Source organism: Erythrolamprus reginae, chromosome 6 (assembly GCF_031021105.1).
Source record: "Erythrolamprus reginae isolate rEryReg1 chromosome 6, rEryReg1.hap1, whole genome shotgun sequence".
In the NCBI taxonomy this organism is placed as follows: Eukaryota; Metazoa; Chordata; class Lepidosauria; order Squamata; family Dipsadidae; genus Erythrolamprus; species Erythrolamprus reginae.
Window position 1 is genome coordinate 31,667,699 of NC_091955.1, and position 15,625 is coordinate 31,683,323.

At 37.0% G+C, this 15,625-nt stretch overlaps 1 protein-coding gene across 2 annotated transcripts in view; it reads right to left on the reverse strand.

The window, feature by feature from the left end:
* Positions 1–317: 317 nt before the first annotated feature.
* The window catches only part of TES (testin LIM domain protein), a 29,655-nt gene continuing 14,347 nt past the window's right edge, over positions 318–15,625 (reverse strand). For both annotated transcript variants that reach the window (XM_070755480.1, XM_070755481.1), the window contains exons 2-7: positions 13,138–13,223; positions 11,508–11,760; positions 10,058–10,393; positions 6,568–6,783; positions 3,575–3,733; positions 318–1,894 (exon numbers count right to left, since the gene is read on the reverse strand). In XM_070755480.1, the coding sequence (XP_070611581.1) occupies positions 1,703–1,894; positions 3,575–3,733; positions 6,568–6,783; positions 10,058–10,393; positions 11,508–11,760; positions 13,138–13,223 (1,242 nt within the window). In that variant the 3' untranslated portion in view covers positions 318–1,702. The remainder of the gene's footprint in view (positions 1,895–3,574; positions 3,734–6,567; positions 6,784–10,057; positions 10,394–11,507; positions 11,761–13,137; positions 13,224–15,625) is intronic.

The following is a 15,625-nucleotide window of genomic DNA, read 5'->3' on the forward strand; positions in this document are numbered from 1 at the left end:
TATATGCAGTACATATTACAATCACTGACAATCACAAGACAATTGATTTACAACCAATTACCTAATATAAGTAAATTATAAAACTTCAACAGATAGGTTATGAGTCTATGGGAGAACTTATTCGGGAAACTATTATTAAGGGTCTAGAATTATGAAAAAGGAAAAGGGCTGGTGCGTTTTTTTAAACATTAAAGTAAAGTATAAATTCTAACTTGTTTAACAAGCTTTTTAAAAACTTTTGAACACATCTCCCTCTGCTGGAATAGTAAGCTCATTACAGTGGCCAAGACAGAAAGTAAAACACATAGCTAGGGAAATTTAATTCCCGCAATTTATTTTTATTTGTGAGCATTACTTATATGCATACAGTAACTAGTTAGAAAAGCTGAGTTATATAAATTTGTAAGGTTTACAAAGCCCACCTTCTACCCGTTTCCACATCAGCCTTTAGTTTGTATCTTCTTACATTTAACATGCCACTTATCACATCACACAAAACCAAAGCTTGGTACATAGTTCTGAGTTAGCCCAGAGATCAAACCGAGTCATATTTCCTATACAAACTGACAGTTATTCTACAGGATTTCACATGAATGAACCTATTCTACCATGATACTAAACCTGAGGGTTTTTTGTTTTTTTTTAAACAACCTGAAGCTCAGCTATTCAGTTCATTTTCAGTACATTCCAAGTTATCATTAAGCTTCCACTGCTCAAAAGAATGTCAAATGAGACTCTGGCTGAGCAGATATGAAGTAAGGTAACTTCTTGGTTTACTCACTTTAATTTCTGGTGAATTCATCAAAAATAAGTACAGGATTGTTTAATTTTTCTGCATTAGATTTGAATGTCTTAGAATATATTACAGCTATTCCCAAAATTCCCCATGTGGGCTTGGGAATTCTGGGCAAGAAATGCATATTTCTTAAAAGTTCCCAAGGTTTGTTCTTGGCTGACAGGCACATGCCAAAAAACCCCAAAACAAAAACTTGTAGTCTGTATTTGCAGATCAAATCCAGGGACATCTCTAGAAATGTAGGACTTTGGCCCTTTGTTTGGTTTATGTGTGCATATATTCATGGAGTCTTAAAGAGTACAATTCAGTATGAGACTCACGCTAGAGAGACACTATTGGTGTATTTTATTAACTGGTAAATGTGGGGATTTTTACAAAGCACATTTGAATGCATTAGGTTTGAAAATGTCAGTATAAGGCATAAGGTTTACAACATATCCAATCAATATTTTGTAACTGAAGAATCTGTATAATGTCAAATATAGAAGAAAAATCTGAGGACTATAGGACAAGATACAAAGCCAATGGTCTTCCAGATATTGTGGGATTCCACAATATCTCATCACATCTCTCATTAGGATTCACTCTCATGTCCAACAACTATTCATAATGGAAAATGCAGTCCAATTTAATGGCCTGAGGTACCATATCTCTCTATAGGACATTTTTTAAATGTATGGATACATTGAAGTCCGTATCTTGAGAAACATCCTGCAACAAGAAACCAGGGGCACTGAGAAGTGCCTAAGAATTTAAATCATAAGCAATCAACTTAATAATATAAAAATCTTTGGATTCTGCCATTTAATACTTTTGATTTTGTTAAAAATAATCCCCCAATGCAGTAGACATGGAGAGGAATTTGAAATAAGGCAAAACTTGGTTCCCAGTTTGGTTTCCTTCCCATTAGGACATCATCTTTTTCTTGCATTCCACTGAGCAGAAAACCATTCCTTCTACTGGCATGAACTTCTGGCCAATCAGACACTTGCTGCAACAGGAGCACAGAAAGCACTCTGTGGTAGCATGCCAGTTGAAGTTGTTGTAACTCACACGTTGAACTTCAGGATCAATAGCATTGTGGCAGCCTTGGCAGATCTGGTGAGTAAATGAAATCACATTCATTTCTATCAAAGTTTAGAAGGTAACGAAGACCAGAATATTCAACACAACATAACCGACTAGTTGAAATTAGTCAACTTTTCTAGAATTATGACACAAAAATGCCAATAATCTTATTACTTGTAATGCACATGCATTTTTAGCATATGGATTCTTTCCCCTTGCAACGATACCCCCTTCATATAATGGAAAATCCAAGGAAAATCATCCAACCAGCCAATTCAAGGTGCTGGATACAATCTTTAAAGCCCTTTATAGCCTGGGATCCAATTATTTTTGAGACTACAGTATTCACTCTAAGCAGAACTTGCATATAATATATGAAGGTATGCTATGCCATAAATTTTCTGCAGGAACAGGTTGCTCATGGAGATGAAATTGGCCCCTTCCATGAAGATATGTATGTAGGAAAGTTATTCATGACTGGCTCTTTCCTGAAGTCTTTGAGGAATATAATAATGTTGAGGTTAGAATGGTTACTTCCCTTTTCAAATTTTCATTCCCGTAGTCTGTATTAATTTTGATCTCTTTGCCTCCAACTTATTTTATAGTACAAGAATTCTGTAAGCGAACAATAGGCAGAGCTAAAAATTCTTTTTTTAAAGATTTTTTTCCCCACCAACTTCACATAAACATCCAGACCTATACCATAATATCAAACTGAAGGCCATCTTAGGATCCAGTTTCCTGATCCTAGACCAGTCCCTTAACTACTATGCAACAACTCATGCTGTGTCAGACTGAAGGTCCAAAATCATCATTATTTGCCAATTTCAGGCAGGACTTTTTCCAACTATAACTAGAAACTGAAATTGAAATTGAGACTATCCAAGTGCAAAACACATGCCTTTCTACTGGCCCATAGCCCTCCTGATTTCAAAGTTGTGCTCAGAACACCCTACAAGGACAGATATAAATTAATAATCATATTGCTGACATTAGAGCATGTACTCTAGTCAAATCATGTATTCTGCAGGAATAAGTCTCTTTTTTTCTCATCCACACCCTTACAGTCTTTGGGCACTATGCCAGCATTTCCACTGAATTCTTACCTAATCTAGAATGATGATGTATAATTAGAGAAGACCTGTAAACTGAATTGAAATATGAATTTATCCAACATCTTCGTATAGAGTTGAATGGAAGGAATTGAAATGTTTTAAAAGAGTGCCTTTGATTCTCAAACCTTGCTACTCTCAACAGTTGCAAGCAGTCGTGGAGGTTAACATGAGTGACGATACTCAAGGCTATCAAAAGGACCAGAAGAAGAACCCTCCTATATCAAACAACCTGATATAGACAAACCATTAGGGTGATCAGTGCAATTTATGCTTCTTGCCTAGAATTCCCATTCCAAATCCCGAATAAAAAGGGCCCTGATAACATTTACAAGAACCATCACTTTCTCAAAAATATAAAAAGGAAGATTGGGACATAGCTAGAAGTTATTACATACTGCATTATTGTATTATGTTACTTGCAGTATACCATAAAGATTTACAATGTAAGATTGTATTGTCTCTTTTTTTTCTGTCTACATTATCTAGAGAACTGTCTTTCAAGGAGCTACTCGTGAAACAAGATTTTTGAAAGTCCACTTAAGTATGTAACTTTACACAGTAGTTATATATCCCAGACAAAGCTAGACTTCCTTACCACAGCATGATTCTTCACATAACAGGGTTTGCAGATGGGCTTTTCATTAACCATGACGTAGATTTCTCCAGCCAAGACACAGTCACAATCAAAGCAGCAGAAATGCTTCAGATGCCAGTTTTGACTTTCAGCTTGTGTGTACTCATTGTTGAAAATAAGCTACAGGAAAGACAAAGTTAACAGGTTCATATTAATCTAGTTGCACAATTGCTTTCTTCTACCATAGCACATGAACATTTTTCCTTGGTGTGGTATTAGTTTGTTCTATTTATTATTTATTTATTAATCTAATTTATATGCTGCCCAACTCCTCAAGGACTCTGGGCACCTTACAACAAATAAAATATTTAAAAGAACAATTTAAAAAATAATTACAAAACCCTAGTAAAAGCCTTACATATGTTATCTCTCAATATCTCTCATGGCCAGATCTAGATGGTATCTCATTCGGTCAACAGCCCCAGGCCTGCTGGAAAAGCCAGGTCTTTACAGCTTTGCGGAAAGCCAGCAGGGTGGGGAGGATATGGATTTCCAGGGGCAGCTGGTTCCAGAGAGCTGGAGCCGCCACACAGAAGGCCCTTCCCTGCAGCCCCGCCAGCTGGCATTGTTGGTTGATGAGACCCAAAGAAGGCCAGCCCCGTGGGCCCTTATTGATCTCTGGGAGGTATAGGGTAAGAGGCGGTCCCAAAGATAGTCTGGTCCTAAGCCATGTAGGGCTTTATAGGTAATGACCAACACCTTAAATTGTGTCTGTAGACTGACTGGGAGCCAGTGCAGCTCATGAAGAGTTGGTGTGATGTAGGTGTATGTAGGTGCACCCACAATAGTTCACGTGGTTGCTTTCTGGACTAGTTGAATTCTCCAAATGCTTTTCTGGGGTAGCTCCATGTAGAGTACATTGCAGTAGTCAAGCTGTGAGGTAATAAGAGCCTCCCGGTCCAGGTAGGATCACAATTGATGCACTAGGAGAATCTGTGCAAAGGTCCCCCTAGCTACAGAGGTTAATCCAATCTCAGACAAGAATCTAGGAGGACTCCCAAACTGCAGACTTGTTCTGAGGGGTAACCCCCACCCAAACCAAGGATGAACAGTTGGTATGGTCCTTCGGGGGCAATATCCATTTAATAGATAGGATTATCTATTTAATAGATAGGATTATCTCGTAGAGGGGCGGCATACAAATCTAATTATTTATTATTATTATTATTATTATTATTATTATTATTATTACATAAAACGTTCTAGGATTTCTTTTTTTTAAAAAAATAATGAAAATTAAGAACAGCTACCCTCCTCATTTCAATAAAAAATTATTTTTATAGAGCTGTACAAAAATGTAACTGTAGTTAATGCTAAATATTTCTGGGAATTGTTCCTTGGCAATTGAATTGTCATGTGCTACCAATGCATTGAATTGATTTTACAGAATTGAATTCTCACTGAACTAGTATGCTTAGATAATTAATTTATCACCCATACCATCTACATGGCAAATAGTATGTAACAAATGTAAGAGAGAAGCACACATCTCAATTAAAGATAGTATTATATTATATTGAGATAAGCTCAGAAAAGAAATCCAGGGGCTTTTTAAGGCCACTGTTCAAAATGAATGCATCATGGTTCTGGAATTTATCTATGAAGTCTAATACATCTAAGTAAACAGTCTTAGAAAAATATTTACTTTTATTTTGGGTAAAATGATAAGAATTCGTAGTTAACTTTTTATAAAATCGGTTTAAACCATTAGGTTATAATAAGACGTGTTGAAAAATTATTAGATAAGCTCAAACATTATGCACATTAGGGCAAAACCCATAACTTCTCACTCAGAACCAACAGGAAAAATATTCTTGGGATATTTCAAGAAAAATGTCAACTCAAAATACAGCAATGTGGGGAAAATATAATTCCATACTAGGATCCAATGGAAAAGCAGGCAAAAATAAAAATGAGAATGTTGTAATGGCAATAAAGAAAGTTATTGGATATTTGCATCTGAAATACCATGCAATTTCTGGTTCCCACATTTTAAAAAAGGACATAATAGAGATGGCAAAATGCAGAAGAAGACTATCAACACTATTAGGGTTTAAACAAATTTTTATGAGAAATTGATTTGACTATTTGGAATTTTGGGGGGCTGACTGAACAGTACCTGATTGAGATGTATAAAATAATATAAAGTACAGAGAAGATAGTTTTCTTCAAACTGCAAGACTAGACTTTTTCAGTTAAGCTGAATGGAAAGTTTAAATAAAAAAAGCACATTTTCACAAAGTGCATAATTAACCTGTGGAATTCATTACCAGAAGACATGATAATAGCCATTAATTTGGATGTCTTTCGAAAGGGAGGAGATAAATTCATGGAGACTAGATATATGAAGGGCTTTATCTGCTGATAAATATCACTTCCAATGGAACAACTGGCCAGTGTTCTCTAATCAATGTGAAAGGAAAAATGCTGCAATAAAATGAGCATTGGCCTCATCCATGTGGACTATTCTATCAAGAATGTTCCTAAAGTGTTTCCTACGCAAAATAGTTCATTCCCCATTATTCAAAATTCAGGTGAATCCAAGCTTCTGTATGAGGGCTTCTATGCCTCATCTTCTACTTTATTCAGTACTGACTGGTAGTACCAAAATAATGCCTCTGAATTCAGAAACCGAAATGCACAAATGGCAGCTAAGGTCAACAAATGAAATTATTTCAGGAGTTAAATAAAATTATTTGCTACTGAAATTCAAAGTTGTATGGAGATCTTTAACTTTTTTTCTTTTTGTATAAAAAAATTGACAAGATTAAGAGCTAGAATTGCTAAGCAGATCCATCACACTCAGATTCTGACCAGAGTACTGTATATCTTTACAAGTGCTTGGCATTGGTGGCCAATCTTGGCAGACAGAAAATTGGGCAAAAGGGATTCTTGCCTCATCAGTCATTAGTGCTTCTAGGTACTAAAGAACAACCAGGAAGACTCTTGCTCACCTCATCACATCCAGCACAGCGAGGTTTTTCACTGTCACAGTAGTGTCGGCCACAATAAAGTTTTCCATTTTTCCAGAAATAGATCATATCTACCAGGAGTTCACTGCAGGTGCAGCAGACAAAGCAAGCAGGATGCCAGAGTTTGTCATATCCAGCCCTCTCAGCGTACACAGCTGGGTCACCTTCTTTCATATTTTGATTGCACCGGAAACAGAACTGCAAAGAAATCACAAAAATCATACTGGAGTCTGCTTAACTGGGGAACTGAACTAATATGTATGTATGCATGTAAGTATGTATGTATGCATGCATGCATGCATGTATGTATGTATGTATGTATGAATGATTTATTTATTAGGCAACTCATTCAGAACAGCTTTGGGCAGCAAGTACATTAAAAGCACAAAAGGTCAGTACAACAAGCAAAACATGAAAGGGAAAAGATGCTAAAATAGATACAGTAACAATTAAATAAACTATGGAGTCCTTGGTGTTCTTTGAGATAGGTTGTTTTTTTGCAAATGTTTCATTAACTGGCAAAGTAACATTTTTTGTACTAGAAAAGAATGAGGTTTGGTACAGTACAATAGCTTGCTCTGTCCGAGTTAGTAGGGAGTTCTTTTCTCCTTGGCAGTTCTTTGATTAGGTTATTGTTTACTGCTTGATTGTTTGTCTATGTTGATAGTTTCTGGATTAGGATATTGTTTACTGTTTTTTTGCTTTGTATTAATCCTAGTGTAAATCTCTGCCTATCTGGGTGTTAATTACTGGTGCTTTTTTCTCCTTTTTAGTGTGGGGTGTGTGTGTGTTAGACTCTTTAATCTCGTTTGAATGATGTATAAATGTGATTTATCTCCATGTGCCTGTTGATGGCTGATTTGTCTGAGGACCAAGCTTCCAGAATTCCCTAGTGTTTCTAGATTTAGTTTGGTCTAGAATCTCTTTTCCAGTTGAAATTATGCTTGAGATTGTTCATGTATTGTAAAATTAATGAGTTTTCATCGTGTTTTCTGGCTGCTACTAAGTATTCATGGATGTACTTTTCTGATTGTCTGTCCTTCATAGTGACTGGTTCCCCCCCTCCCCCAGAATTATTTTTTTATTTTCTCACCAATCATAGTGACTGTTAAGAGTCTTTATACTCTATGTTGAGGTTGACTCCTGGTTTTTCTTCTTGAACAACTGGGTATTTTGGCTTATGTTTATGTAAGAGATTGGAAAATTTGCTAGTCTCAATCGGCCTTAAAGGTGAATGTCTGGTAATGTGATGAACCTTCAGCTACTGAATAGTTCATGATTTAGCATGGGATGGAAATTCTATGCTACTCTTGTGATCTAAATTCCAATCTCTAGCAGACCAATCATAAATTATATTAGGAATATGTGTGGATTAACTCCCTATCATTCCCCTTTTGCAGATTATATTTATTATATTTATTATATTTATCAGATTAGATTAATGAAAAATGTGAGAAAGACAACTGATATATCTCAGAGTTATGTGAGTTCTAGTGTACAGAGAACTAGTAGCAGGGGCAATATTTCTGAATGCCCTAGAAGCAATACATGTAATCTCCAATATTCTTTTTAATCTATGCTCTAGCTTGTATTTTATTTGAACAAATCTTTTTTAAAAAATTTGTAAATCAGCCTGAGGTTTATAGGTTTTGTAACAGTTTGATCTCAGACATTAGAAAATATTTACCAGTAACAAACAAGAATATTACTGAAATATATTTCCTCGTATGGTTGCAAAGAAAAGTTAGAACCCAATCACTTTTACATAATATGGACTGTAAATTTATATTTTTCATGAATTTTCTACCTTTGAGAAATTATGGAAGTATATGATGGGCACAAGTCTCTGAAACAGTTGAGGATGTACACAGCCTTCCAGGAAACTTCTTATTGTCACCTAAAGTTGAGCACACTTTCAAACAAAGGCCCTAAGACTAGTGTTTCTCAACCTTTGCTGGCTGGAGAATTCTAGGAGTTGAAGTTCACATATCTTAAAGTTGCCAAGGCTGAGGAGCATTACACTAGGCTACAATCATTTGCCTTTGTTATTTTTTAAGAAGTATTATGACATTTACCATATATCGGATCCTAAAGCATTCTTGAAAATAAAGATAAAGATGCTTGGAGGCAACATACCAGTGTCATTTAAAAAGATGGCATAGGAAGTTTTGGAGGGCATCCAAAGAAGGTGTCAATAAATAAACTGGTGCCACATGCATCAGATTGATAACCCCAAATAATTTAAAAGGCTACAGTTAAATAGTTATTTCTGTCCCTGAGTGTGTCATTCATTCATGACTTTAACTAAGTAGAGCATTCAGTTTGGATTTCAGAAAAGGATAACATATTTAAGTTAGGAAACAGATATTTGAAATCTGCTTTTTATGGCCACTCTGGAGAAAGAGAAAGAGTGTTTCAATCTCAGGTTACCAAAGTTTCATCATATTTTCCCCCACCTTAGCCAGAAAATCTCCCGATGAGCATTGATAAACAGAGAGGGGGGGATTTGTATAGCACATTGGCTTTCTACTGTATCTGTTTTCCTGATTCATTGAAAGAAACAATGAGGAAGTTGTAAATTCTATTTTAAAATGGAACCAAAGCACCTTCTTTTTAAATTAAGTGGGAAAAGAGGAAATAAGATTGGCTTTCTTTTGTTGGTTCCCATTCAATGGTTAGTTTCCTCTCTCCACCTCTAGGGGAGATTTGTTTTCCTGCAGGGTTATTAGTTTTCCTCTTGAAAAACATTCAAAAAGAAATAATACAGCACATGGGGAAGTAATGGCAAAATATTGATCTCTATGCAGATCTCCAGTTGGGTATGTTATATTGATATTATTATAAGAGTTCTGCATGGTTGAATTGCTTTCTGTTGCTGCCCAGAAGATATTCTAATTATGAAGTGGATATTTTGGCTCAGATTTGGAAATATTTTTTTTATTGTAGCTGTCTAATATATGGTGACTGCCCCTAAAGATATTTAAGCAAATCCTGCACTAGTACATCTCAGTTACTTGTTAAAAGAAAGATTCTTACCCTGAGCATGGGGCTAGCCTAGATGATCTCTAAGGTAATTTTTCCATTAAAGTCTAACCAGCAGTAGAAGTTGTCAGATTCTATGACTCCCTCTCCCATCAGTAATCGCCAATCCTGGTTGCCATACATAGGCTTTTATTTTTGTTCTAGCAATTTTAGTTTGTAGAAAACCCCTTTGAAATAATAGCATCTAAAGGGATAAGATTTTATCCAAGCAAAACCTCTCATTTCTTTTTTTTAAAGAGGCAAAGTTATCATACATTAAGCTGAAAATACGGAAAGCACATTATGAGACAATAAACCTCCAAATAATTTATTTTCTTTGATCTGCTAAATAAAGAAAATAAATAAATAAATAAATAAATAAAATAAAAAATACAATAAAAATTTATTTTCTTTGATCTGCTACTCACGTACTCATGCATCACCCACTTACATATTGAGTTCCTTTCTGACCAGCCTGTTTGTCTTCCATGGCTCCTACGGTAGTGGAGGTTCCCTTCTCGCCATTACTCAGCATATCCTTCTCCCTGGCTTTTCCTTCCACTTCACTGGGAAGTTTGACATCACCCACGCCCAGTGCTTCGGTCTTGTATTTCTTCACAAACTGCTCCATCTGCTTCACCTCATTAGGTGTCAGCTCATGGCATTTGGAAGGGTCCTGATCATGAGCAGGCAGCTGCTTGGCCAACTGTTTCTTGCGGTACTGAGCCCCTTCCGAGCCAGCCACAGGCTGTTTCTCCTTTGGAAGCATCTGCATATAGTGCCTCGCCTAAAGAGTGAGGAGAGAGGGCTAGAATTAATGGTCCATGGGATTCCAGCTTTCTAAACAAAAAAGGGAAGGATATTAGGAGTGCTCTGTAGAAATTGCTTATCTTCAGGGGAAACGGAGAGCAAGGTGTGCATGGGGGAGATGGAACTCCTGAGTCACCTGGAACAAGGAGCCAGAATTTAGATTTAAATTGATAAAAGGGTGGCTTTCCTCCATTGCCACACAGCGGTACTGAATACTTTTAGCTATTAGTTAGTTTTTATCCTAACTATGATTTGCTGTCGGTCTCCTGACAACAGAAGGATTATTTTCTTCCAACAGAAAAAGGATTATTTTTCTTAATGGCAAAATATAACAAATCTGACAAGTACCTTCACAGTTTCTTAAATAATCCCTAAAACCTAGCCCTTTAAGGTTTACAAGTGCTTCTGTTTTAGATCACCCATCATGACATTATATAAACTTCGGGTTGAAGCACTAAAAGGAAAAAAGAAAATACCCAACAAGGCTATCCAACTACCTCATCTAGAATAATAGTTTAATAAACCAAAGGGCGCTTTTTCTTTTGGTTGACAATACTGAATTTAGTCTGACCATATACAGTAACAGAAATGTGCATACTTAAGTGCTCAGCCTCTAAGTGATGACATAGGTTCATGAGGTTTTTTTCCCAGGGTGGTGTCCCATTTCAGGATGTCATTTTAAAATGGTTCATTTGAGGGATTCATAAATCATCTAAAGTGGCTGGGATGCCTCCAATGTAATACTTGCTCCTAACTATGAACATAAATTCACATCCCCTTCCTTCTTAGTCTCATTCAAACACCATTATTTTTCTTACGTCCATGCTGCAAACCAATTGCTTTCGGCTGCTTAGAGAGGAACTTGCACAGGAAAACCAGGAAACTAAATTCCACTTATCTGCATATTCAATCATATAAATTATAGCTGAGGCAATTATGTCATTTTCATATTACGTTCCTTATATATACTTGCTGCCCACCACAAGAGACTATTCCTGACTTGCTTGTCTACTCCCAACTCCCCCTAAGTAGAAAGGATAATTATTCCTCACAAACATATGAGTATTTATGATCATAAGCTGATATCTCACCAAAGTTTGATTCTGAACAGGAGGTGCCCATTCATAAGTTACTGTATTGATGGACACATTCTTCTTGGCTGTCACGGGATTAGTCAGTATCATTACATTACGCTTATACATAGGGATACCATCTGATTTCAGCTTTGCAATTAGAGTTGTATACTTTGTATCCTCAAAGAGCTTCCCCACTTTGCGGTCATCTTCATTACTGGTGAGAATATCATGTTCCTCTTGTCCACACTTACAATTTCGACATATTTTTCTACGTTCAAAAGAGAAACATAATTTAGGCAACATAGATACATGGAAATAGAACTGGTCTTGTATAATTTATTCAGCCCAGCAGAATTCCAATTTATTTTAATTCTAGTACTGAAGATTTTATCTAGTTAGATAATGAAATGTCTGTAAGAAAACAACCAAGCTCAGAGAGCATCCAGGACTCCATAGTTTAACCCTGAATTACAGATATTTCTTCTATGCCATGAGTATCTAATGAGTCTTGAGAAGGACTTTTAAGTAGCATTCAAATTACCTCATGGGATGTAGCATGAGGGTTTTTTTTAAAAAATGTTTTGTTGTTAATAAATAGCAAAAAGAAAGGGATCAGGATGTTAAACTGGATTTTATTATTTTGGTTATATAAACCTGTTAAATAAATAAAGTTATACATTTGCAAGAATGAAACAGCATTTGATGTTTGTTGTTCTATAATTTAAAACTACCATTCCATTGTATTTTCTCTATCTTTAGTTTTCATATTTAATTGATTTTTGTCTCAATTTACAATTTTTAAACTATAGGTTTCCCTTCTAAATTATATTTAAATAAAAAGAGTATATACACTGTTTCCCAATTTAAAACCAAACCATTAGGAAAGTCATGGTTACATTTCAACAAAATTTAAAATGAACTGTGTTGATATTCATTTTAATTTAGGTCAGTACCTTCCAAGACAAAGAGGAAACAAAATATTCAAAACTACTGATTCTGAGATTAAATTGTTATCATTAATTTGGGAACAGCATCCCTTTCAATTGTGATGGGCATGCAACAGTGGAATATAGATCTGCCTCTGCTTTCTGCTTGTGGTCACTCCACATAGTTCTGCTTGATCACTGTAATCAATCTAATCCAGCAGTTACATTTTTATGTTTTTATTATTAACAGAAATTTGGAGTCTCTTATGTTCAACACAAATCTCCCCAGATTTCTGAAATTGCTCAAGAATATAAAGGTTTTAGTCACACCCTTCCTTTTATGATGTGAGCAGCAACCAAGATTCCCAAATCTGAAAGCACCGAAGTACAGTTTAAGGCCATATATGGTCTTGGAATACTAAATTGGACAACTTATCCTAAAAGAAATTTAATGATCACAATTATGCAGAGTTAAGGCACTTTTACATCATTGGACACATAGCAGTAATTTAAATTCCTCAACTGGTATGTTAGGAATTTTCCTAAATGGATAATTCTGTTTTTTTCCTTATTCATAGGGACTTTTTTTTGTTAACAAGTGTTATACTCCCACCTAGTGGAAAAATATTAAACTGTAGGTTTTAAAGTATATCTGTGTGTCTGTATTTATGTTGCATGCCCCCCTCTCCCTCCCTTCATATTTCTATATATCATTTTACCTCCAAAAGTGTAGTTCAAATCCTTCACATTTATCTTTACATTTTAAACATTGGGCTCCAAATCCTTCTTCATGTCCTAAACCCATCTAAAGTGACAGAAGCAGAGAAGAGGAAAAACAGTTTTAGCATAATATTAGCACAATAGTGGCATTATTGTAAGACTTTCACTGTTGGGGCAAAAATTGGCATACTTCCAAAATAAATTAAATAACTTGTCACTTTGGCATTACAATGAAATAAATCATAATGTGGTGCTTTATTTTGGTATCCATAAAAGATTATGATTATTATAAAGAAGTTAAAATGGAGAGAGAAAAATATGCAGCACATTTTTCTGATAGTGGAGGCTGGTATGTACATCTGCAACTAACACTTTTCCATTAAAGGGTATATTTCAGAAGAATGAATATCCATTAATGGTCTGCCTGCACATTTAAGCATACCATGTTCATTTTTTTTTAATGCACAACTTATCTGATACTCAATACATGAAAGAGTCAAGGCAGAGCATAATCTGTAGTGCAAACTAGATTAAATAAGAGAAATATGAGCATAACAATGTACAATTTAAAATAGTGGTAAAAGAGTTTTGAGCAATATCTTGTTACATAAATGGTCATTTTATTTATTTATTAGATTTGTATGCTGCTCCTATCCGAAGACTCGGAGACATTGTTATCAGCCATTCAGTTATGCTCCACTCTTGGCCACACTATGGATTAGCACTCTCAATGCAGGCCCCTCTGCCTCACATTGCCTCTTTCAGATCAGTAATAGTAATCTCGGTGTCATCCTTTATAGCCGTGATGGCGATCCTATGGCACACATTCTAGAAGAGGCACGCAGAGCCCTCTCTGTGGGCAAACATGCCATCACCAGCTGCTCTTCTGGTTTCTGGCATGTACAAGTACTTATAAAGAATGAATTGGGCTGTTTCTTCAGAGATAGAACAGGAAGAGAATGTTTCAGACTTGCAAGATTGGTATTAGCCTCATGGGGTAAAGCAGATAACCAGATGAGCTAACTCTATTTTATTGTAATGATACATTGACAGATATTTGCAAATCTGAAAGTACAATTCTCCTTCTGCTCCTTTATTGTTTGAAATAAATAAAATAAATATTGTTTGAGGGAGGGTCTCTTCTGAGCCACTTGCCTCAGTCACTATCCAGCCATGGGCTATATTCACTCTTATCTGACAATTTGGTGGCAGTATCTCTTTGCTCAGTCTGCCAAGATCTTTCTCACTTATTCTACTATTTACATCAAGCCACCATAGTCCTTTTAGTTGTGAATTGAAAAAGGTCCCTCTAAATCAGTGTTTCCCAACCTTTTTGGAGCCGCGGCACATTTTTCATATTTTCAAAATCCTGGGGAACATTGAGGGGGGGGGGGGCTAAAAAAGTTTGGACAAAAAAATCTATCTTCCTCCCTTTCGCTCTATTTCTCTCTCCCTCCCTCTTTCTCTCTCTTCCTTCCTTTCTCTCCATCCCTCTTTCTTTCTCTCTTCCTTCCTTCCTCTCTTTCTGTCTCCTCCTTCCTCTCTCATCTCTCTTTCCTTCCTCTCCCTCCCTTTCTCTCTTTCCTTTCTCTCCCTTTCTGTCTATCCTTTCTATCTCTCACCCCTTCTCCCTCTTTCATTCCCTTTCTCTCTCATTCCTTTCCCTCTTTCCTTTCTATCTCTTTCTTTTTCTCCCTCCTTCATATCTTCTTTCTCTCCCCCCTTCCTCCCTCTTTCCTTTCTCCCCCTCCCTTTCTCTTCCTTTTTCTCTATCCTTTCTACCTCTTACTCTTTCTTTCTCTCCCTCCTTCATTCAATTTTCTCTCCCTCCCTTTCTCTCTCTTTCCTTCCTCTCCCTCCCTTTCTCTCTTTCCTTTCTCTTCCTTTCTGTCTATCCTTTCTATCTCTCACCCCCTTTCCCTCTTTCATTCCCTTTCTCTCCCTCCCTTTCTCTCTCATTCCTTCCTCTCCCTCTTTCCTTTCTATCTCTTTCTTTTTCTCCCTCCTTCATATCTTCTTTCTCTCCCCCCTTCCTCCCTCTTTTCTTTCTCCCCCTCCCTTTCTCTTCCTTTTTCTCTATCCTTTCTACCTCTTACTCTTTCTTTCTCTCCCTCCTTCATTCAATTTTCTCTCCCTCCCTTTCTCTCTCTTTCCTTTCTCTCCCTCCCTTATTCTCCCCTGGGGCTGCCTGTGCCTTCCCTGCACCACCCAACACGGACGGACAGCCCCCGGTCGTCGGTTCCTCACCCCCTCCCACACGGAGGGAGATCAGGCTGGCGAGGGCGGTAGATCTGCGTCCCCAGCCACTGGAGGGAAATCGGGCTGGCGCCACCTCCCCAGCTGGGCGGAGGGAAATCGGGCTGGCGAGGGCAATGGATCCGCGTCCCCAGCCGCCGGTGGGAAATCAGGCTGGCGGGGGCGGCGAAACCACCTCCCCAGCCGGGTGGAGGGAAATCGGGCTGGCGAGGGCGATGGATCCGTGTCCCC